At 35.9% G+C, this 24,724-nt stretch overlaps 1 protein-coding gene across 3 annotated transcripts in view; it reads left to right on the forward strand.

The window, feature by feature from the left end:
- Nucleotides 1–24,724, forward strand: part of STK3 (serine/threonine kinase 3) — a 124,218-nt gene that overhangs the window by 76,603 nt on the left and 22,891 nt on the right. For all 3 annotated transcript variants that reach the window (XM_064648000.1, XM_064647992.1, XM_064648009.1), the window contains one exon: nucleotides 1,186–1,361. In XM_064648000.1, the coding sequence (XP_064504070.1) occupies nucleotides 1,186–1,361 (176 nt within the window). The remainder of the gene's footprint in view (nucleotides 1–1,185; nucleotides 1,362–24,724) is intronic.

Below are 24,724 nucleotides of genomic sequence, written 5' to 3' on the forward strand. Positions count from 1 at the left end.
AATGAACAAATCTTTAGACAAAGGGAATGGGAAGAGGCGATGAAATAAGAGGTGGAAGGGGGAAAAAACCCCACTTAGTGAATGAATAAAAGCAAGTGTAAAGCCAGATAAGGAGATTAGCAAGTCCTAGTGATCATGTTAAACACAAACTCAAAAGATATTTCTAGTGGTTCACCTTTTCACTTGTTAAAACAAGTAGATCAGAAAAAATTCCTATTACTTTATTATGCTTGTAATTCAAAAGTGTATTTTTGTCTGGGTTTTGGTGTTAGATTCCCCCCCGCCATAGTTTTTTATATCTTTCATCCTGTTTAATATTTTATTTGTGAAAATGTATTTCATATTTCTCTATGTAGAATGTGTTAGCTGCAAGCAAGTACACTTTTCATGTGTCAGTGATATGCAGAATATGGTCCGTGAGGGGACAGTTACGTTTATTTATTGTGCTATTTAGTAATTAATTTACTTTGAAATCTCACAAATGAAAACAAATTTCAGTCATTTAGGATTGAAGATAATTTTTTTCCTACTTTTAATTTCATAAAAAGAATAATAGAATAGGAGTTCATGCTGATCTTAGTTTGCTCTGTAAAGCCTTTGTAGCTACCTAGATGGTGATGAAAATCCCCCAGAGTTTCCACACCATGGAGACAGGGTGCTTTGCAACCATCTGTAGAGTATGACCCCATAATTTTCCGAGAACCTTCATTGGCAATGAATTTAATTAAGCAGCATCTAGACATGATTTGTGTGGTTGTTTTTTGAAGTTCTTTTTCTAAATGATTTGTAAATCACACCTTTGGTGAAACTCTGATCCTTTTCTTAAAGTGCCTGTGGACTAGGCCTTGAAGATAGGGGCGTTCTGCACCCAAGGGGATGCTTAGCACCTTGTGTTATTCAGTCTCTATAACAACAAATAGATATTGCATGAAGTAACTTCTAATATTATGTGTGTGTGCAACTCTGAAATGTCTTGAACATTTCTCCACGTTGTATCTTGCTACAAAAATATCATTCTTCGGCTATGAGCTTTTATGCCAAAGATCCTCAGGGGACAAACAGAGGCTTGCATCACATGCAGATGACTGTATCAGTTTCTACAAAATCCAAGAAAATTAATGAGTGAAGCTTATTTTATAGTGCATTAAATCTTTAAATAGTTTTTACTTTTTTCTTTCAACTAAGGAAATGCTACTTCACCGCAAGTTCAAAGACCTTCTTTCATGGACTACTTTGATAAACAAGATTCCAAGAATAAAAGCCCTGAAAACTGTAATCAGAACATGCATGAACCTTACCACATATCCAAAAATGTTTTCCCTGATAACTGGAAGGTCCCTCAAGATGGAGACTTTGATTTTGTAAGTACATTTTATTGTTTAATTTCTAGCATACTCTTTATTTTACTTATGTAGAAATATTTTATCCCTTTCTGTAACTATGTTAATACAAATAACAATATAAGTACACTTTCCAGAATACTGTCCAGTTGTCTAATCTTAATGCCTCATCGTGATTGTCGAAATAAGTACATTTAATTAACACAGGACGTCTCTAATGGGGAATGGCATGTGACATTATACTACTTTGTAACTACTTTTTTTGTTAAAATGTTTTTGGTTCCTTAAAATTTATGTGCTGTAACAACTTTAAAAATTGACTTAGTTGTTTGAAAAAACCCAAAATTGCCACAGACATGGAATATTGCTGTCATGTTTGCTGCATAACTCAGTAAAATGATAAACATTTTAAACTGGTTTGGAGCTGTTTAATCAATCTCCTTGGGGATGTTTAAGATCACCTACTGTTTTGCACAAGTCATCTTCTTGGTACTATTCCAATAGCACACATCTCTCTACACAGAATTATTCTGTCTAACACTCGTCTGTCTATTTTAGGGTGGGGTTTTCCCCCCTCCAAAGTATGTGTAGTTTATTTCTTTTTGTCCGTGTTGCACATTATACCAGGGGCAAAAAAAAAAATATTCCAGAGTTATAGGTTGCACTTAAAATGAAATAGTTACTGATTAGAGACTTGTAAGTAATTACACCTGGTTTTCAGCTTTGTTAATTTTTTAACGTTTCAGTGAAAGAATTTAGTTTATCCATTGTAGATGAAATGTTCTTAATTACAGTGCGGTAGCTAAATATGATCACATGACACCTTTTCGAAAGCACACTTGGGATTTGGAGAGAAATGTGTTTAATTTTAGGTGACAGCTGTAGGTGTGGAATTTTTTTCCCCAGTTTTCACTTACTTCATTTCTACTTTAAGCTGACTCTTAAATTTAAACTACTGGAGTAAAGCCAGTTAAATAGCACAGTACAAGCTGTTGCTGTTGGAGAGTTTTCATTTAGTTGAATTTTGTTTTGGGTGGAGCTTTTTTAGGCTTTTCCTGATAATTGACAAAAGAGTTGCACTATCCATTGGAAAATAACGGGTCATTATTTCAGTGGGGTTATTACAGTGGCAAAAAAATTGCCTTTAGAACAATTTAAAATTCATCCTATCTTTTCCAGTATTTGTGAAGAAATGGAGGCAAAAATGACTCTTTTTGTAAATGCTAAGATGCTGATTCTGTAAGTGCTTGTTCATAAATATTTCACACGTGGATAATCATGTGGAACTTGCTGACGTTGATTCTACGTATGAAGTTGCCTTCTTGAAATACGAATTTGTCCTAGAACCAAACCCGAGGAGTTCTGATCTTCAGATGCTTAACTGCTCTCTGTAGGCAAACCTTGCTAGTGATAGACTTAGACTGGCCACTCATAGACTTCAGAATCCTAGAATGGTTTGGGTTGTAAGGGTCTTTAGAGGTCGTCTAGTCCAGCTTCCCCCAGCAGGGACATCTTGCACTAGTTGCTCAAAGCTGTAACCTTGAAAACTTCCAATGATGGGGCAGCCACAACTTGTCTGGGCAACCTATTGCAGTGTCTCATGGAAGTTATGTGATGTGCAGTTCATCCTTGGCCTCCTGAAAAGGCAGTGTTGTAATGCTTTTTGCTACAAAATTATTCTGATTGAAAACCGGATCAGATTTTTTTAAAAGTGAATTGCTATTTGCATGGACAATGTATGTGTGTGTATGTGTAGGATGGTATTCTGTTTTAAATATGATGAAAGCCAAATACTTCCATAGATAATCCAACCTAAGAAAGAATATAGGAAGACTCTTCAGTAGTGGATGTACTGCTTCAGAGCAGTCCACTCAAAAATACATTTCTCTGAAGCTGCCTGGTACCAGCTGATACCACACAGGATGTGGGTTTTAACAACCTGCTGATTTGAACCTTAGGCAATTATTATTTGTTTATATATATATATTCTAGAAGCACTTCTATTTATATTTTAGACAGCAAGTGACAGTATTGGCAAGTGGCCTGCAAGAGACTTTCTGAAAGGATAAATCAGTGGGCAGCATGCATAATATATTGTCTGCTCTTTGTGAGATCAACATGAATGTTTTCAGTTGCTGACATGAAGTCTTTAAATGATTCATGAGAGGGATAAATAATGGAGACTTTTTGTACTAAATAATTCCATTCTGTTTTGTTTGGAATTAGCCTTAATGGGATCTAAAAAGGGATCTTAGCAGTAAATGATGACAGTCATAATTTTATTTCAAGAAGGGATTGATATACTGGAACTAAATTATAAATGATCAAAATGCAACTTAATGCTAGTATATTCCAATAGTACTCCACCTTTCTGTATAGAAGAAGTGAGATGCTCTGTAAGTCAGAGGTTGCCAAACTCCTTTGTTGAATGATACTGTTATTCTTTCATACCCTTGTAAGCCAAACACATCATAACAGTGCTGGCAGCCAGTGAGCACTTCACCTGTGAGCCAGGGTGAGTGACGGTGCCATGCTAAGAAGAGATATTCAGATGTATTGATGGAAAGACTTAGAAGTGTATGTGTCTGTTAAAGCAGGAACTACAGAAGCAGAAATGCCATTGAAGTGAGAGAGAGAAGGGAAAGGGAAGAAAACCCAAACTTTATAAATCCCTGCAGCTAATCAGTTTGCTTTTTTCTGTGTATTATGAAGCGAAACCTGCAGAACTGGGAGCTAATGCTTGTGTCCAGGTGGTATGTTTGCTTTAGGGCACAGTGATATTTTATCCTATTCCTAGTCTATCTTACTGTTTGACGAAACAGTTACTGTTTGATAAAATATAGTTATTTGTTTAAATGTACAAATACATGTAATGCAGATAGAGCAGTTAGTCTTACACTCTTGCTGATGGTTTTAAATAATGTAAATAAATGATACAGGAAACTTTTCTCGCAATGTGGATAAATTAATATACAAAATAACACAAATGAACTTAGCGCAAGGTCTGGTTTGAAAGTTGTTGTGAGAGCGTAGTTTTCTGCCCTGACGTAAATATTTTAAAAACTCCTTGCCAATGAAAATAGAACTGGAAGACTTTTCCAAGAAAATAAGATGCTTTAGTCATCAATCTGAGCCTTAAACAAAAAGTAATTTTAGCAGCATTTTTTGTTCTTTAAGTACATATTTATGCTTTGTTTTTTCACTATTGAAGTACATCTGTTTTGAAATTCAAAAGCTGATCTTATTTCTTTTTCACTGATGCCATATGGGAATTTGAGATCCATCTCGGACTGTTGGTCCTGTGGGCCTTCAGTTCCGTGATCAGTCCGTGCTGGTTTTCGATGGCATGTTCCAGGAATCGATAAGAAAAATTGCCACTGCAGATCTTCAAGTTTTGTATTGGATCAGGTATATTGCAAATAACTTTTAACTGGACTTAATTCTGATACTGTATACTCACCTTGAATATTACGTTATTCCAAATTTACCCTGTTATGCATGCTTCAGTACTTAAGCTGCTGTTTTTTGTGCATGAGAGGTGTTTGGGATTTTTATACTACATTTCTTCTTGCTTTCTGAAAAGAAATCACCACCAAACAAACAAAAGCATTCAATGCCAAACATTTAGGAATGTTGTCTTTTCTGTGACTATATGTAGAGTTGCTGGTTTTAATCTTTGTTTTCAGTTATTCTGTTGTCTGGTTCTGACATCTGATGATAAATTCTCAAAACCGTAAATATGGGTCTTTGATATCAGTGAATCTTAGGGAAATGTGTTTCTGGGGAAGTACTTGTAAATATTTTGGGGGTTTTTTTCCATGTCAGCCTCTGAAATGGAGTGTTGAAGCTCTGATTTGATATATATCTCTTTCAAAAAATCCAAATTAGTGTTTATTCAAACTTCAACTTTTATATTAAATTGTTAAAGTGTATTTCACACTCAAGGATCATTGTGGATTTTTGTTTTCAGTGAATTCTATCAGTCTATAGGCAATTCTCGTACAGATTTTAATTATTTTTAACAGGCATGCAGCAGATGGCAAAATTAAAGCAGTACTTTCAATCCTAATTCTGTCAGTATTACTTGGGGTTAACTGGTGTTGCATTCACGGCAAACCTTGATGCCAGTAAGTGTAATGAACAAGATTCTACTCACTGTGAGTAAAAGTGGCACAATGTCATTGAATAAGTAAAAATTCAGTAAAGCTTTGTAGTGTATGGGTATGACATTCTTAGAAGTGTTAAAGCTGTGTGGTATAAACAGCTTTTCATAATGAGGCTTAACTCTTTAGTGGACCAACTTTTAGTCATATCTCAGAAGTCAGCAGTTTGAATCAGAGTGATGAATTAGAACAAATGATGTGTTTGTTTTGCCCATCTGACTGACCAGTCCTTTTAAGAAGAGTTGTTTTTAATGTTGTGATAGCTTTGTTCTTTCCATGGGGAATGTTTCACATTAGATAAGTAGGTGCTGGAGAGAGCAAGGTGGTGTTGAAACAGTTTACTCAAATTTTTTAGTCTTTCACAGTTGAAGGTTTTGTGATACATTGTGATATATTTATCACAAATTTATAGGCATTATAAAAATTAATTTTCACCAAAAAAGGTGCACTTTTAATAAGCAAGAAGTACTCAACATTTTTATTATATGGGTATACCCGGATAAATCTTAGCTTGCTAGATTGGTGTGTACATGCTGTTAAATAACCTGCTGCTTACATTTGTGCTGTATCATGACATTTTAGATCTCATTAAGATGTAAAATTGCTCTGGAAGTCCTTCTGCCCCTTAGTAATGTATGTCAGTGTGGGACATGATGTTAATATAGGACGTACATGAGCTGCAGTGAAGTGATACCTAATTGATGGTAACCTGTGAATTAACATGAGTAAGAATGAGTCGCTAAACTTCATTTGCACTGATTAAATACATTATTTAATTTTAAATGAGTAATGTACTTTTTGCTATGAAATGATAAAATGTAAAAAGGCAAATCTATTTATTATAGCAATGCTGGGGTAATGATTTCTGTCTCTAGCAGAATTATTGCCAAACAGGAATGGTATCCAGATTGTTAAATATTAAACAGTGAACACGTAGCTCATGTTTTGCAATAACTGCAGTATCATGTTTAAGTAGATGCATTTTGGGTGACTTAAAGATTCTGGAATAGCAACAAAAAATTACAAAGCCATCTGTTACCCTAGGCAGAATATTTCCCTGGGTTTCAAAAGGAACAAATACATAATAATATAATAATTGTGAAATAATAGTATTGCAGATATGCAGCTCTTCAGTTAACATTTATGAATGTATAATGTGACAATTTGGTAAAAAAGTAAATACCATAAAATGACTGAAGACCATCTAGAATTTAATTAAAACTTCAGTAATAAAACTAGGCTGAGCTAACTTCACTGGGAATATGTCTAGGTCCAAAACCTTGGCTGTGTTTATTCGAATTTTATTTAAGCAGCGGGTGAGTTTGTTTGGAACAGTCTTCTTTTAATTAATGGAAATGAACATATTTCGTCTATTTTCAATCGTTTCGGATTCTTTTCAAAGTAATTTAAATGAAGTATTAACATAGTTTAATTTTTCTTTGTTTTTAATTAGTTACTTGAATATCATGAAGCATTTCCAGATGCTGCCAGGAAAACATGTTCTTAACTAAGCAAATACAAAACTTAGGTTTCTGGGTTTGCGTAGGCCATATGCATATGAGATAAACACATGTATTTATTGGTGTTGACAGTTTCCATGCAGAACTTCATTCATTTCAGTTCCAACACAGCTAAAAGGGGAGAGACTGTAATTTAACATAATGAGTATAATATGCTCTATCTAGGTCATTCTTTGAGGACAGTGTGAACCTCAGTAGTGGAGATTTTCTGTACCTTTCATAATAGGTGGCTGTTACAGAACTTCTTGTGTATTGAGTGATTTTTTTAAAAACACAAAAGGTATGTGTGTTGGTAATTCAGTGGGAGAGATATTCGTATTAGGAGTCCACAGTGGATGGTTTATAGGTGGTGACCGTGGTTTATTATCATGCAGCTGTTCAGGCAGGCAGTAGGGAAGGTTGTTGTAGCCTGACATGTAAAGTAAAAATGTAGTATTGGTTGCTGGGTTTTCACTCCCAGCTCCTCATTAGGCAAAGAGAAAAGACCTATTACACTTTTTTTTAAGCTCTGTAAGTCAAATACTGACTGATTTAACTAAATCCTGTTTATACATTCCTATCACAAAAGGCAAATCATTTTTCGTGCTGAGAGTGGGGGAATACAATACCTGAGCAGAGTGTTTCTCCAACTGGTATTGAATATGTTCCTTTGAATATGTTCCTTCTTCTATTAGTGTATAAGTAAATAATTGAAAATCAAACCTAGTAATTTTTTAGGCTGTAAAGAGAATCAATACTTTCTGTTTATCTTAAACTGTATAACTATTATTATAAAGCTGTTACTCTGATCACTGAGTCATTCATGCCAAAGTGCCGGTGCTGTACTTGGACAGTTTTGGAAGGTGAATCGTGCCATCTGACAAAGATCACATGAATTTTTGTATCTTTGAAGAGCAGAGAAAATACCTTTCTAGACCAAAAAGATTTTTCCGTTTTTACATGTTAAAAACAGAATTAAAGGTTTTTACTTACTGACATATTCTGATGAGCCAAGAACCCAGGCTTGAATTGCAACAATTTATTTGAAGTTAGATAGTAAGAGGAATGGATAACAACGTAAACAGCAGATTGCCTCAGAGGGTCACAGAAGTTGCCAGTATTGTAAGTGTTGAAGACCTGGTTAGATAAACACATCAGGAACTGTTTTGATGGATTTAATCCCAGTTGGAGCAGAGGATTGTTGTAGGTGACCTTCTCCTGTAAATGTTTCCGATGGCCTTATATTCTATGACTTTTTAAGCTACTGCTGATGCCTGATGTTTGTAATCATAAGAGATGTTGAGAACAATTAGGTCTTAAAAATCATCAAGCTCTCAGAAACAGTGACATACTTAATTTGTTTATTAGGAGCATCAGTATTTTGGAGGAGATAGACCTTGGGTAACCTTGACAGTTTTCGCAATTAGCAGTCAACTATTATTTCCAAACATGAGTCTGCCTTTGGAAAATTCCGGCCAAAGATGTGGTCAGTAGAACTTAACCATGTTTTCTCTCCCAAAAGTTTAAAATATCCCTACCATCTTATTTTATCACATCAAATAATTTCAATGCACAATGTGTTTTTTAATTATAAAATAGTTTCTTGTGAGAAAACACTTTAAAACTTATTTTTGAGTGAACTTTCTAAGTATAGAGTTAAGAATCAAACTTCTTCACACCAAAGGGTTTAAATGCTTGCATCATCTAATGCCTTTTTTTTTTTTCTCATTAGCTCGAATGGAGAAGACTGAAGCATAGCTCTAGTGTATATATTCACTTATACAACAAGTCTGTAATTTGTGCATAGTTTAAGGAGAACAAAGGAAAGAAATGAGTGCAGCTGATGAGCTGGGATAGTGCTGCTGGTTTAAAGCAGCATCTTGTTACCTTAGTAACCAGTTGTCTGTACTAATATACCTCCTTAGGATCATTGTGTAATAGCTCAGTAATGCGTATAGCCTAGAAAGAGCTTTGAAACCCTTGGAAAAAAGCAGTTGTGGCTGGACAAGTTTTAGATGTTCCTTTTTTGTCCCTCAAACCAATTCAGTTTCAGGTCTCTTTTCTGTTTTCTCTTACCAAAAAAAAAATAAAAAAATAGAGGGACGATATTTAATGCAAAGAGTTTCCATGTTCCATCAATCACTGTTAATGTCAAGACAGTGTACCACACCTTTGTGTGTAATGTCTGATCCCCAAACTGAGTGCTCACACCAAGGGGTGCATGTTTCACTTCAGGGTTTCAGCAAAATTCTTTGAAATCATCTCTATGACAATATCATGCAAATTTACCACCAGGAAAATCTGCTCTCCTACTCTTTGCTATGATGATTAATGCTAATGAAAAGGAGTAAAAATAAAACTTGCCTGAGGAGAGTGGGCGACTGGAATTTTTCAAGATTGGTTTCAGTTAATTTTTGTATCTTCTTAGTTTCAAGAAGGATTTCCTCATCTTGTGGTTTGGTAAAGAACATGGGATTTTTTTTCGGTTTAGCGTTCTTTTACACCATCACCCCCCTTTTTTTTATTGGACTCAAGTGTCAGATAGGATTCTAGCAATTTTAACAGAAAAGAAATTTGGATGAGTTTAGTGTCTGTGTGGCTCTCAATAACCGCAAAGCTTGTATGAGATTTCTGTGCCTCATGTTTCGATTGTCAGCCAGTGAGTACCATGTGTCAACTATATATTAAGCATAGATGTTAACAATATTTCATAAACAAAATACTGGAAATTAAATGGCTGACAATGCTACTGAGCTTTATGAAGAACGGAAAAAAAATCTGTGTGGCTTTTGTTTACAAATATCTTGTAAAATGGGAATAAAGAGACTTCTACATTCAGGCATTGACTTCAAACAGAGGACTCTTAATACTTGAAGTTCTTTGTTATTTTGAATTAATATCTTCAGATATCTGATTAGAGTGGACTTAGTAAACATATACCAAAACCGGGGATTGCCCAGAAAATTATGATTTACATGTAAATTTTATTTTCTTATAACTAGCATACTTCAGATATAAAGGGGAACTCCTATGAAACATGAAAGCAAAATCTGTGTTTCTATAAAAATACACTTATTATTCCCATTTACTTGTATTATAGTAGTGTGTGAAATGTATGCATTGAAATTATCCAAATGTCATTCTTTTACGTTAGAGCTCTGACTATGAATGCCTTATAACCCACATTTACTTTTGTTTATTGGGAGTTGTTGCATTGACATGCACTAGTCATTTGATTTTTGATGAAAAAGGTAAGATGCGTGCAGTGTAAATCTGGAATCTGACTGTTTGGAGACCTGTGTTTTTTTCATTTGTTTTGTTGTTATATGTGCCTCATAGACAGCACCAGTACCTAAAGAGGTAAAAAACCCCGTGTAAAATCACCCAAGATGTGGAGGGTAGACACACACAAAACCCTCAAAAAAATAAATTTGACAAACTTTTATACCTCCTTTATTTTTTATATGAGTAACAGTTTAAAAATAAAGCTATATTTAAAGCCCAGTACATAAAGCTGAAACTATTGACAAATACTTTATAGCAGACTTAATCTCATGCTTGTTAAGGTTAGTGGCAAAACTCCTACTGATGTCAATGTTAAGTTTTGCTGCTCAGACCGTTAAAGACACACTTTCAATTGTGTGTCTAAATGTAAAACTGCATTTATATTTAGGGTTAGAAATTTCTCAAACTTAGACTGTTTCTCTCAGCATTCCTCAGTTTAGGGCAAGTGCATCTAATTACCAAGAAGGAAACACTTGAAGAATTAACACTTCTCTAGCATCTGCTTAATGATAGTGGTATTGCTTACATTTATGTTTGACATTAGAAGTTGTACAGATATAAGAATACTCGTCAGAAAATCCAGTTTCGTAACGTAAATAAGATGTTCCAGGAAAAATTGCTCAATAGGAAAGCTCTAAAGGTACAGTAGAATGGTTATAGCTATTCCAAGAAGCTGAGAACTCTGACTGCATTTACATGACAATTTTTAGTGTGGCATAGTGAGAACTTAAACAAGTTAAGTTAAACCATTTTGAAGAATTTAACTTACTTTACTTTGCATTGCAGCAGGCAAGGGTCATGGGCAAGGTTAGGTCTGCAGCTGAGAAGCAGGAACTTAGCAAACTGTGCTATGTTGGGTGCATGATGCTGTATAAGTATGCTGTAGTGCTTGTGGATGTGAATTAGGTGGAACTTTCTAAAAAGTTTGAATTTTTTTCCCTCATGGTGTCACTACAGCCCAGTATATTTAGTTGGTTTTTTATATTTGAATATTGTTCTTTCAAGTAAGAATGAGGAAAAAGCATACAACAAAGACACAGATCAAACTTTCACGTTACATCAAAAAGTTATCTAGATGCAAAAAGTTCTCTTAGTCATTTTGGGACAGCTTACTTTTACTATCTATTTTATTTTGTTGTGTCCTTTTTGAAAATTATGCTTTTTGGCATAGGGAATTAATTGAAGAAGTGTGTGAATGGAAGAGGAGGCTTTTTTACTGGGAGCTCCTTTGGCATTGTTCCCACTGCAACCTGGAGGAGGTGCTTTTTTTTTTTTTTTAGGGTTGTGCTTCAAGTGCAAACACTTGGGTCACTTTAAGATTGCCATTAAATATAGTTACATATTATAAATGCCATCCACACACAAGAAGAATGTGTGCTCTACAGAGGTGGATAACCACCTCAAGATGAGAACTATTATCCTGATAATGTTTGTAGAGAGAGAAATGTGGTATTTCCATGGTGCTTGTGATGTGTGTGTGTAGGATGGAATGTGTTTTTTGTTGTGCTTTTGCAAAGTTGTAAATTTCATCGCTATTTTTGTCTTTCCAAAGAGTTGCCATTAACTATTGGAATACAACTGTGAGGCAAGATAAAGAGACAATTGTAAGTAAGCTAGCATTCAGGCAGGTTCAATTAAAGTAACAAAGACATTAAATTAAAAATAAAACCAGTACTTGTCCTTTGGGACTTTGTCTGTGACCTATGATTGGTCAAGGTGTGAGAACCTGTGTGCAATCCACCTTTAATACTACATTGGAGGAACAGAGAAGGAATTGGCAGAAATTGCTTGGTGTGTACATGCTCAACTGTTCCAGCTGTTGTCTCAAGCTGGTTAACTTCCTTGTCATGGGTTTTAAAGACCTGGTTTACAATGGTTGTTTTTCCTTGCATAAGGTTTTTGAATGATACTGTAACACAGAGCCTTTTGGAGTAATGAAGTTATGGCCAAATAATGCACTTTGGACTTAGGCTCAGCAGTTATCAGGATCTAACTTCAAAATTTTGCAATCCTTTTTTATTTAAAAAACAAAACTAAAAATCTTAAGCCCCAGAGAGTTTTCAGAGTAAATAATATTTGCAGAGAAAAAGAGATGGAAAAGAGCTGATACCTCTGAAGGGGATTTCTGAAGGATTGGGGGGAAAGAGTGGTAAGTGGAGGGAGGCCAAACTTCATGTTACTTAAGCATCCCTGTGACCTGTGAAACTCAAGAGCCTTGTTTTCTTCTCTCTGCTGGCTGATGACTCTATGGCAACAGCCTAGTGGTCATCTCAGAGGTGGGCTTATTCAAAACTACAGGGGAAAATAGTGACATTGGAAACAGTGATTACTTTGAAACTACCTGACCTGTTTTTCCATGTTTTAAAGAGCTGTTGCTATGGCAACAGCAGCTCACCGAGGACCAAGCAGTGCTAAGTTTCAAAGGTTCAGCAGCCATGTGTGTGCAGAGAGCTGGATCACTTCCAGCATCAAACTGTGTTCCCTGCACCCATATTTTTTACAGACACCTGTGCTACCCTGGAATTAACACAGATGCTTTAGAAAACATATTATCCAAATCCTACTGAAGCTGTTTACTAATTTGGCTTGATTTCAACTAATTTCTTCCTTTGTTCATCTTCTCATCTTGTTGCAGCTTCCCAAAATAAAACACCTCCAAAGAATGATAGTACCCATGTCCTGTGGTCCTCATACTGTCCTGTCACCGAACACAATGATAATTTTCTTCCACAATTCCGTATCCCCTGTTAGGGAAGTTAGCAAACATAAGCTGTTAGACCATGGGTTAGGGAGAAATTAATTCCAGAGCTAAGATGCATTCATTGAAAAATAACCCGAGAGTTTTAATCAGTGAATTGCTATCTGAAATGCCTCTACAGCAGGCAGTTGCCATTATAACATATGGAGGAGAGAAGATTTTGCAGATGGACAATTCAAGAAACTATTTTACAGCTTTAAATTGAAAATCAGTGCACTGAACTTCACCTGGCATCTGGAGTGTACTGTGGTTCTTGTGAGACCTGTCACTTAGTAGGTGAACAGCAGTGTATAGTATGATAATGAAAACGTTTGGTTAGTAGAGGTGTAATACAATTTTTAGTTTGGTGCACTTTTCATGTTACAGAATTAGAAGAATGGTTGCAATGTTGTCCATGTTTGAAAGGAAAGTACGTTTTTGCCAAGCACAGATATCAAGAGAAGACCTTATTTTAACTGCTCCTCAGATTCATAGGAGTAGTTGGGACCCCAACAAAGCACCTTAGTTACAGTAGTCCTGGAGCCTCTACCTTACAGTGGGGGCTATGATAGAATAGAATACTCTAGCTGGCTGCTTTTTTTCTTTTTCCCCAGTTCTATTTTGGGGCATTATTTTGGATTTGTTCTTTTTAAGCTACAAATTGTAAACCTTCCTCCATCTCTAACAAGTAGATTATTAAACCAAATATGAAGGAGAATGTTAACCTGTGATCTTTAATTTGTTGGTTGTGGGAAAAAGTGGTAATTGTGAAGGGGTTTCAGCTAATCTCATTAAATGCAAAAAAGAGTTTAAAAAACTATGTTCAGGTGTGGAAAACAAACGATCAAGAATTAAGGAGTGTGATGCATTTATGATCTCTTGACCCATTATGGGCCTGTTATTTATCTGAGTTTTAACCCACAGTCACGTAATTAAGCAATGTGTTACGATGTTATAATTAGAAAAAAAGACCAAATTAAGGTTGCTTAAGGAATTGTAAGATGTTCTTCCCAATGTCTTTCAAGTATTTGACTTAACGTTCTTTCAAAGAGTTTTATACATAGAATCAGAATGTGATTTCATATCAATTTAAAAGGGGGGAAGAAAAGCAACACATTCCATGCATGCACAAGAGCCCTTCACTGCACAACATCAGTGAGGTCTGAATGCTGAATTGTTAACCAGTGGTACCCAGATAACAGTGTCTTCAGTTGTTAGAATGAGTATGTTCACTGGTAGAGGGCGGAAATCAAAAGGAGGAATAGACTACAAATTGCACAGGAACTGGATGTCCCATCCATGGAAGCGTTTAAGGTCAGGTTGGATGGGGCTCTGAGCAACCTGATCTAATGAAAGATGCCCTTCCCTATGGCAAGGAGGTTGGACTATAGATGATCATTAAATGTCCCTTCTAACCCAAACCATTCTATGATTCAATATTCTTTTGGTTGTTGTTTTTTTTTCTCACTACACAAATCTGTTGGCAATAAATTAAATTTTCCCCGTGTTGAATATATTTTGCCCATGGTGATAATTGGTAAGCAATCTCCCTGTCTTTATCTGAAGACATGAACTTTCTCATCCAATTTTCTTCCCCTATCCTGATAAGAAAGACAAAGGAATGAGCAGCTGGGTGGGAATTTGGCTGTTAGCAAGGCTAAACCCACCATACCTGGTAAGACTCATTTCAGCAGTCTTCTGTACCTAGAAGTTCATCTCTGTCTTTGACACAAGAGTAAGTTTTCATGACCTGTATCAGCACTTCTCTATCTTTTCCTGATGCAGCACTTCTGTCATGCAGCCATAGCTCCGTAACTGAGAAGCACCGTTGCAGATGCTCGCTTTATTGGAAAGAGCGCCAGGTCTGGTTCTCCCTCAGTCATCTAAAGCACGAATACCATCTGTCCTACAGTTAAGATCACTTCAGTGAGTCTCTACATAACTGCTTACACTTGCCAGATACAGAGAATCAGTCTAGCTGCTTTCTCATTTCTTCTTTTGGAACTGTCCTCAAATTGCCCCATATCACATGTACAGAAGTACTGCTTCCAAATTCCTACTCGTTAAAGTCGTCAACCTTCTCTGGAACTTCTCAGAAGAAGGCCTTTTCTGCAGTGCAAGGGCTTCAGGGTGACCTGAATGCGTTTCTTGGCTGTTCAGTGGAGTGACTCGCTGTCCTCAGAATTGTAATCAAGTCAGACCTGGCTCAGAGCTGTCTTGGTATTTTGCAACAGATAGATGATTGGCAAGTAGGTACACTAGTGAATGTTTCCATCCCTGAGACTTCCAGATTTGTCTCAGTAAATTCCATGTGCACCTTTTGTAAGCACAGTGTCATCACTGAGGGCTTCTGTGCATGATTCAGCTGTTTTCCTCAAGGTTATACATTTCTTCATCAGTCAGCTGATGGGTTCAGCTTGTAACGGAACTTATTCGAGAAATTATGTTCATGTGTATATTCTGAACTCTACGTGAAGTCCCATTGAAAGTTACTGGGGATTCTGGATGTGAGGAACCAAGGATGCACATTTACCGGTTGGTACCTCACATATGCAACCTCCACAACATGGCCTTGAGTGTATATGCATAGAGCATCCCATTTCAAAGATATTCTGGTTACTGCTCAATAACTTATTTTAGGTGGTGGTGTATATTTTTATTTATAAAAAAAAAAGGTCTTTGGGAATTAAAGAGCAAATTTTAGGAAGGATACTTCTAAATCCACTAGTTTAATGAAGTAAGAGAAATTGAGACACAAGAAAACATAAATTCAGAAGAAACTTCTACTTGAAGGATCCTACATCTGTATGTGTGGTTCTTTACATAACAACCACTCAGTTAAGTTTTGGGGTTGTTAATTTCACACACTATTGCAAGAAAATGAAAATAATGAAACCACCATGAGGCTGCAAGTCTTCTGCTGACATTGGAAACTGTAATGCTTGTTCTCTTTCACTGCCAGGTTTATGGTTTTGATTTCCTATCTGGGCATTTAGAAGAACGGGGATTTCTGTTCAGTAGTAAGGCATTCTGGGACAAAGATGAAGGGAAAAACTTCAGCAGCAATCAAAATTAGAGGACTGTGGTTATTCTCCATGGCAATACAATCTAATTGTAACCGTATTAGAGAAGTGGAGTTGTGGAGGTAAATAGTTGGTGTAATACATTGAGTTGTATTTCTGCATGTTAATATGACTATAGAAAACATTCATGTTCTCTTATTTCAGCAGCTGTTGGTATTTTGGTTAAAACTAAAATTCTTTGGATATCCATACAGTATGAAAAAAGAAAGAAAGAATAGAAAGAAGGTTACTCTTGAAATTGGGTAGAAGGCGGGTGGGGTTTTTGTGAGACACTGCCTTGTTTCTGTTGTAATAGGTGTCAAATCCCAGTCACTTGGTAATTCTGTAAGTAAAAAACTGAGTCAAAACTTGTTTTACATTTTCCTATGTAAGACTAATGATAGCATTTGCAACCCTTTTTTAAATGTTTTTTTTTCTTGTTTTTTGTTTCCTCTTGCTAGTATACAGATTTACTTTGTTTGATCTCTTCATTCCAGTTTTCCTTTCAGCACAACACTGATAACAGTTAATGAATGGTTAGATCAAATAATTTGTATTACATTAATCTGTGCCAACTGTTTTGGTATGAACTCTGAAGGTGTGTAAACTTAACTGTAATATAAGTTCCTGCTGGTAATTTGTACCTATCAACTATTTAAACTTTCTTATTCTGTAAGTTATCTGCCTGTCTCTGGCTTTGCCTCTCTGAGAATTCATACTGGCATTCTTTGACCCTCTCATCCCTCTTCTTTGAAAATACCAAGTTTCTGCCTGTAATTCAGCAAGGCATTAATTTGTCTTGCCTACGTTATTAGGATGTGATTTACAACTTGTGTTTATAGTACCACTTAGTTAGTCAAGAGTCTACCTTCAATTGTGTTAAAAACTCTGCAGGATCTCAAGTGTAGTTTACATCTGCCACTAAGTTGTGAATAGACAAGGTTATGTTAAAAATACCTTGTATTTGAGGCAAACTTGCCTCTGCTGCTAATTCGTGGGCAGGCAAAATTTCTCCAAAGATATGTACCTGAATACACTAGTACTTGAGGATCATCAGTTTCTGGTCTTATCTCTTTGGAGTTTTCCAAAACAATCTGCAAATAATGACTCTTTAAGTTATTGGGAAAGAATTGTACAAGTTATTTTTCTCCTTCAAATCAAAATCAGAAAGGTTCAGAAATATTATGAATAGATGGTTTTCTCGCAAAGGATAAAAAAGTTGATTTATGTAGACTGTCATGGTTTTTTGTGGTCTTTCAAAATTTTAATTTCCAATAAACTTGAGCTTCACTTTCCCATTATGTTTTAAATGAAACCTAACATAAAGAAAACATAAAGTCACAAAACCACACAAGTCCACTGGTAATATCCATTGCAATATGCAAAACAATGAGAACAATGCTTTATTCTTTCAGTGGTTTTTGAGCTTTTTATACTTGGGATGTGTTGACCTGGTAATTCAAATACGAGTGCATGTATGAGGTTGTCCTAAAGTAAATTAGCAACTAAATATTGACTTCAGTAGTTTCTTTTTTTGTGTACTACTGTATTATTTTAGGGTAGTTCTTGTCCAAACTACTATTAATCTGAAAAATAAGATATTAAAATTACTTACTAAATGATCTTTTCTGTATCCCTACTAAAGTAAATGTGCTACCAAATGCTTTTCCAGACTAGCTTAGCATGTCTGAATTGAAGGTGACTTCCATCACTTTCCTCTGGGGCCTGTGTCACAGTTTATAGATCTGAAAGCTAAACAATATTTTTTTGATCTTCAGTTTAAAATTTTATGATGTTGTGCCTAGTTATAGCTCTTTGAACATCTTCAACAATTCTTACTCCTCCAAGGAGGAATAACTTACTCAAGTTACATAGGTTATTAAATCTTCCATTACATGTTTGTCTTGGGGAGAATATTGCACAACTAAAACAATATATACGTAACTGTATAAATACCCACCCCAGAAATTATTATAAAGACTTGGCATTCATGTCTACTTTGAAGGTCCCTGGAGCATAACCAAGTTGTCAGTAGCTGCCAAGAATATGATTGGTTCCCCTGTATGTTGATTCTGTACTTGCATCATGAGCATTCACAGGTGGGAATAGCTGGTTCTCTGGGAATAGGACACCTGTCATCAGGCAGGCGATAATTTTAGTTTGATAAGTCATCCCTGGTTTTGTAACCATAGCACAGGAAACCCTTGTAAAAATCCTTGTAAACCCTTTGACAACAGCCAGGGGAGATTAATTGGTCTGTGTGTCATCTTCTTGAAGGAGCTACTTTCTCTCCCTACACATTGGATGGATTCTAGACAGATCCAGAAAAAAGGTTTTTGAGCTCAGAATCTTTCCTTTTGGACACAAAGACAAAATAGTGTAAAGTTAAAAACCAACCAAACAAAACCTCTTTGTTGTTTCATGTGTGAACTGTTTTAAGATACCATGTAAATAAATTATTGGTCTCACTGAAGGAAGAGGCTAGCCACTGGCAGATAGCAAGGAATTTTTTCCTCAAGGATGCCTCAAGGGTTCTTAAAATAGTTGTGTAGTGTAGAAAACATGGATGGAGCCATTATCTTCAGTCTCAGTGTTTTTCATTCATGTAATTCAGTGGTTTGTAGGAATGCTTTTTTATAGCAGATGATCTTCTGCTTGGACTGTATTGTGATGTAAGGCTGGTATTAAGGGCTTGAAAGAAGAGAGTGTCTTGTACTGTACACATATTGAGATAGGTTAATTAAACTCACTACTGTAACTATGAATGCCAACTTAAGGACACAGTCTTTGAAACTTAACTTTTTATCTCTTGGTTCTAGTACAAAAGAAGAAAGACAGTAGAATTGAATTTGCACTGATTTTTAGAGATGTGTTCTTATTTGCCTTACCATATTTTTGACAAGTATATTGTGCTGTCATTCTAGCTGTAAAGTAATTAACTGTGTGCTTTGAACAGTTCAGAGACTAAATAATGTCAGTTTATTTTGATCAGATTTAATTGAACAAAAAGATTTTCTTAATTTGCCTATATTGTGCTTGTGAAATGGTGACTTTGATTTTATTTTCCTAATTAGGGAAATTCTCTTCAGGAAAAACTATTATTGTTTCCTACTTGCAGATGAACTGCACTTTAACTCTGTTTCTCACTCATTTCAGAGTTTGTGAAATTCACCTATAGAGCATTTTATCTGCATAATCTTAAGGCTTTTTTTCCAGAGTACCTTTTTAAACTGCCAGTGCTAATTTTATTCCTCTGTGCTAATGTAATGTGCCTATTTTGCTCCAGGTTATGTTTATGTCACTAGCATTGTTCGATGGACAGAATTATTTTAATTTCAAAGTAGCATAGCCATGCCAGATCTGAAGAGAATAGAATACTGTTTGAACCTGTGGCACATTATTTTTGTGGTATGTTAGTGGGTGCCATATTTGTGTGTTCAGCATAGCCTATGTTGTGAGAACAGGGTTTTCTGGTAGAGCTAAAGCAATATAATTGCAGTGACAGGGACCTTTTGCTCCACTGACCACAGTGAGAAGGATTCAGATCTGAGTATTTATTCAAGGACTTCCTTAATTATAGTCTTGTAATGATAAAAAAGAAAAATGTTGTTATCAGGAGAATGGTGGCAGAGACACATAGAAAGTGTGTTATTTTACATGAGCTCACAGCAGAGCTGGAATAAGATTCAGGAGTCCTACCATCAGGTCTCCTGTGAAGCATAAATCCTGCTCACTTCCATATATCTCATCTTCACTTTCTAATCATGTACTACTTTGTGACAAATCTCATTTAGATCATATCCCCTTCTAGGCAGTTTGGATTGTGTATGTGTCAGGCAATGGAGTCTTGGTTTGAATGCTATTGCAGTTCATTTAAATAATAAGTGACATATATAATTATTTAATCATCATCTATTACATATATAGTTTATGTTGTAAAATAATTTCTTACTCTTTATTTTAATATATTTATTGAATTCTGTCTGTTGGGTGTTAAAAGTTTGGTATCCTTTTCTCCTTTAGACAATCAATGTTGTTCTTATTTTGCCAACCAAGTAAATTAAGTGTGTTTGTCAGCATTCATGATAACCTTGAACAGATTTGCTTATCTATATAGGATACTTTCATATGAATTTCTTTAATCTATTGATGGGTGAAGAATTATTTTTCTCAACAAGTGTCAACGTATTCAGACTTGGTATACTTGCAAAACACCTCAACTTTCTTGACATCTGTGTTCAAAACGTTTGCTGTGTCAGCAGATACAGCAATCTTTTTGTGCTGAAACATTGTCAAAATTTCTAATAACCAACTACTCTGCTCCTTGTGCACTGGACTGTTCTGTTTTAGAAGTACGCTGTGGTCGGCAGTACGGAACATAGACAAGTATTCTGAGAGTACATCTTTGAAAGCCAGCTCTTTGTGAATTAGCCAGTAGTTTGGTAGATCTTTGCTGAGCATGCTCAGGTTTTAATTCCTGTCTCCTCAGTACTGTTATTGACATCATTTACCTCAAATGCACTGTACATTTGCTGTTCTGGCATGCTGAGGTGGGAAGCTCTAGGGCTGTAATGATAACCAAAGTCACAAGTACAAGGAAATGACTAGAAATCTTTTGAGAATGTGTACTTAAGTTATTCCCATATTAAAATGAATTTGCAATGTGAAAAAGATTCTCAACCAGATCACATATCATTTTACATCATATTACAGAAATTTTAGGTTTTATTGAATTTTGTGTAGGCATTGCATTCTTTTGACTTTAAATCCCAGATGCTTTGTTAAATATACTTTTTAGCATTACTTGGTCACAAATAGAAGTAAAAAAATTGTATCAGATACATGAAGACCATTCACTATTATGTTGGAGCATTCTTCTAAAACCAATTTGTCACTGAAATTCTTCAACACAACTGAAGAAGGAATTAAAGCACATACTCAGTTTTCAAGCAGGTAAGTAACCACATTCCAACAGTAATGTGGTTTCTAAAGTATTTATTTCAGTTTCTGGTATCAGTGCCGTTTGCCTCTTTTGCAGCATGTCATCATTGCTACAGCTTCGTGTTCCCTTTGTTGTAGTTGCAATACTCTCACAAAATCACTAAGTTTCTGATAAAAAGTTGCTTCAGCTTCAATGGGCTGCTGCTTGTCAAATCTAGATTTAGTACAGTCTAACGTTAAACATATCAGTAGTGTGAACTTGGTGTTTACCTATGGAACTGTTTATAGCACTATTGAAATCTAAGAGGGATTTGCATTAATAATGAGGAAAGCCATAAAGGGTGTGTACAGATGTTTCCTAATGCACTAAATCTGTTGCTCTAAAGGCATATGATCACATTTGGAAAATTGCTATTGCATGTCTTGGCAGTTTGTTAAAAACTGAAAACTTAAAGTTAACTGTTATTTTGATAGACTAAGTTCAAGGTCACCCTTTGTTTAAATGATGTTTTGTTTTCTGTAATTAGACCGTGCCAGGTGTATTAAGTTTGTAATTAAAACCACAAGGTTTGCCTAATTCAGAGTAAATGAGAATGAAATACAAGGTCGTTATTCGTCTCTAGTGAGACTCCAGATGAACAGCACACATGGAACTATTTATAAAACATTTTGCATGGTCAAAAATTGCTTTAGGTTGCTGTCCATGGCTTTTAAATTAAACTACTCTCAGATTTTTGCAAAAGTACCTGTAACATAGAAATATGTTCCCATGCCTAGTGTTGAATTTAAATGGAACAAAAATATATATGATGTACAATTTTATGGCATAGAAAGAACGAAGGTAGTTAGAGAGCCTATGGAGCAATTTGTTATTAGGGTGAACTTCCACTGACAGCTGCAGCACCAAGCAACGGTTCAAAGCAACAGAAATAATACCTGAAAGGGAATGGAGTACTTTTGTACTAGTGGGTTGAATTTCTTTCTCTGGAAATACTTTGTGTAGTATGGTGTACACAGTACACAGTAATCAAACCTTAATGGATGCAGAATTCATTATGATATTCATTGCTTCTGCGCCTCTGACCCTCCCTGAGGCCCCTGTGGTTCTCTCAGAGCAGAGCAGGGGTGGATTGTAAACTATGGATCTTACCAGTCCAGGGCAGAGTCCATGGAAGTTGGTTTAACCAGGAAGACTTTCATGGTCTTCCATCTCCCAAGGCTGGCATCCCTTTTATTCATACCCTGTGTATTTTGGGAAGAGTTAAACTGAAAAGAACTACAGTAAATGTGCTGCTTCAGTTTCATATTTGCAAGTGAAATCCCTTAGATTTGCCTTCAAAAATTAAAGTAGTCCTAAGCTAGAGGGATACATAAAATTTAGGCTAGTACTTGCAAAAGTGGTATCTGCTTAGCTCTTGGGGATTTTGTGGGGGTTTATGTGGAGTTTAGTTTTTCGAGTTGGTTTTTTGGGGGGATTGGGGTGTTTTTCAGTTTGGTTTATGGGGGTTTTTGGGTGGGGGTTTTTATGTTGTTGTTTTTTGGTTTTTTGTTTGTTTGTTTGTTTGGTTTGGTTTGGTTTTTTTGGTGGGTGTTTTGGTTTGGTTTGGTTTGATTTTTTGGGGGTTTTTTTTGTGTTGTTTTGTTGTGGGTTCTTTGTTTGTTTTTTTAAAGTCCATTCTCTAAAATCCATCCCTTTGGAATACCATAAATTTACCTCACTGAATTCAGGTGAAACAAGGAATATCTATACTTTAGTATTTCGAATATTTCTATGCAGTTGAAATTTAAAGAACTAGATTGTTTAGTTATGTGATTTCTGTAGACTTCGAAGTAAAGTGACCAGGAATTGATGAGAGATGCCTTAGAAGGCCTGCAAAAAGCAGCCAGCCGTATAAAAATGCAGTCACCAGAAGGAAGTTGCTGAGCTTCGTGCTTATGCCATGTTTCCTGAGGGAGAAATTTCAACATACTAACACAGAATCTGGACAATTCCTTTTGCCATTTGTTTTTCTATAGAGGAAGGACCAGAATTTCAGCAAGCCCAGAAACTATGACAAGTGAATCAGTATGAGGGGATAATTCTTAATCTTCTGTTTATATCCCATTATCTGTTTTAGAATTTAGGCTTGTTAAAATCCCAGATGAGGAAGAAGGATTACCATGGTGTTGCTGGGCTGGTTTAGTTGTAGTTATGGGAATGTGATAGTATTTGAAAATTACTTTCATATTGGATTGCTGCTTATTTTTTTTAAAGATATCCTTATTTCTTTGCATGGTTTTGCATGGTTTACTGCTACATAACTAATCCTAATCCCTATTGTCTGTATTTTTGTTCTGTAATCTTATTTCCTACTGTAAATGAATTCATTTCTTGTGCAGTTTATCCTGATAACCTTGGATCCACAAAAGTATCCATTTCTTGGAACCTGCTGCCAAACAATTATGCTGCTTTCTTATTACATGATAATATTTCTGTTAATTTGGAAAATAAAGCAAGTGGTCTAAGCTGTACATTTATAAGCCCATCTCTAACAGCAGGCAAAGGTGGTGGAATGTACCTGTGCCACCTGTGCTGGAGCTGTTGTAGTTGATGGTGACCTGCAGCAGCTGCCCACACTCCTCCACAGTCCAGGAGCTGTACAGTGTGGGACAGGGAAGCTCTCACCCACCCTGCACGTGTTTGTCCTGGAGCTAGTACATACATACACTGCTGTGCTGGGATCTAACCAGGCTCTGGAAGAAAGACTGTTCACAGGCTGTATGTGCGTGGTCTCGGAATGTAACTGGGAATATGCAGTCCCCTTTGAGAAAGTGGTGCCAGAGCTGTGGGAATGCCCCTATTCCCAGACCATGATTTATGGAATGCATACTAGAGGTTTTCAGCTAAAAATTGAAATAACTGCCTGATGTATGAAACTACTGAGTCAGGAGCCTGGTGATCCTGCTAGCTTTTGCAGGACTGACAGCATTAAAAATATTAAAAAACAAACAACCTCCGAAAAACCCTGCAAAATAATCACCAACCAAAAAAAACCCCACCCACAAACACAAACAATCAAGGAAAAAAAAGAAACTCCACAAAACCCCACAGAAACAAGTAGTTATCAATTTGGAATGCAGTGTTCCTGAGAATGTATAAACACAAAACATAAATAATAATTTAAGTAAGATCTGGTTTGCCTCTTTTTATTAACAATACAAGTTTCTTCAGCTGAGCAAAGGTGAAAGATTAAAATAAGACACATTCCATTTCTGAAGCATGTTTGTGCTTGATGTGATGGGAACTAACTTGAAGAATATTCTTTAATCAAAAAAAAAAAAAAAAGAAAGAAAAAATTTATTTTAAAGCTGCCAGGAGCTTTGTATGCAGGTGGCTATCAATTGAGTAAGTGTCAGGTATTTAAGTGAAAACGTGCTAGCTTATCCATATGGAGTTTTTTAGGAGTAGTTTTATTTTTTTTATCTGATTATGCCGTCAAGCTTCATGCTCTTCTTAAGTACATGGTATTTGGTGCCAGGCAGTCCATGATCACAGCTCACTTTTTGTGAAATTTAACTAGAATTGCTGTGTTCAATGCATTCATGAACATATAGTGTCTATTTTATGTAGGAGTAATGTCTTACATGCTTGATATATTCTCTAAAGGAGATTTTCTCCTTTCTGTGGTGGTTACTGTTGACTGTTTACTACAAATGT

The sequence above is a fragment of the Pseudopipra pipra genome, chromosome 1 (assembly GCF_036250125.1).
Source record: "Pseudopipra pipra isolate bDixPip1 chromosome 1, bDixPip1.hap1, whole genome shotgun sequence".
Classification (NCBI taxonomy): Eukaryota; Metazoa; Chordata; class Aves; order Passeriformes; family Pipridae; genus Pseudopipra; species Pseudopipra pipra.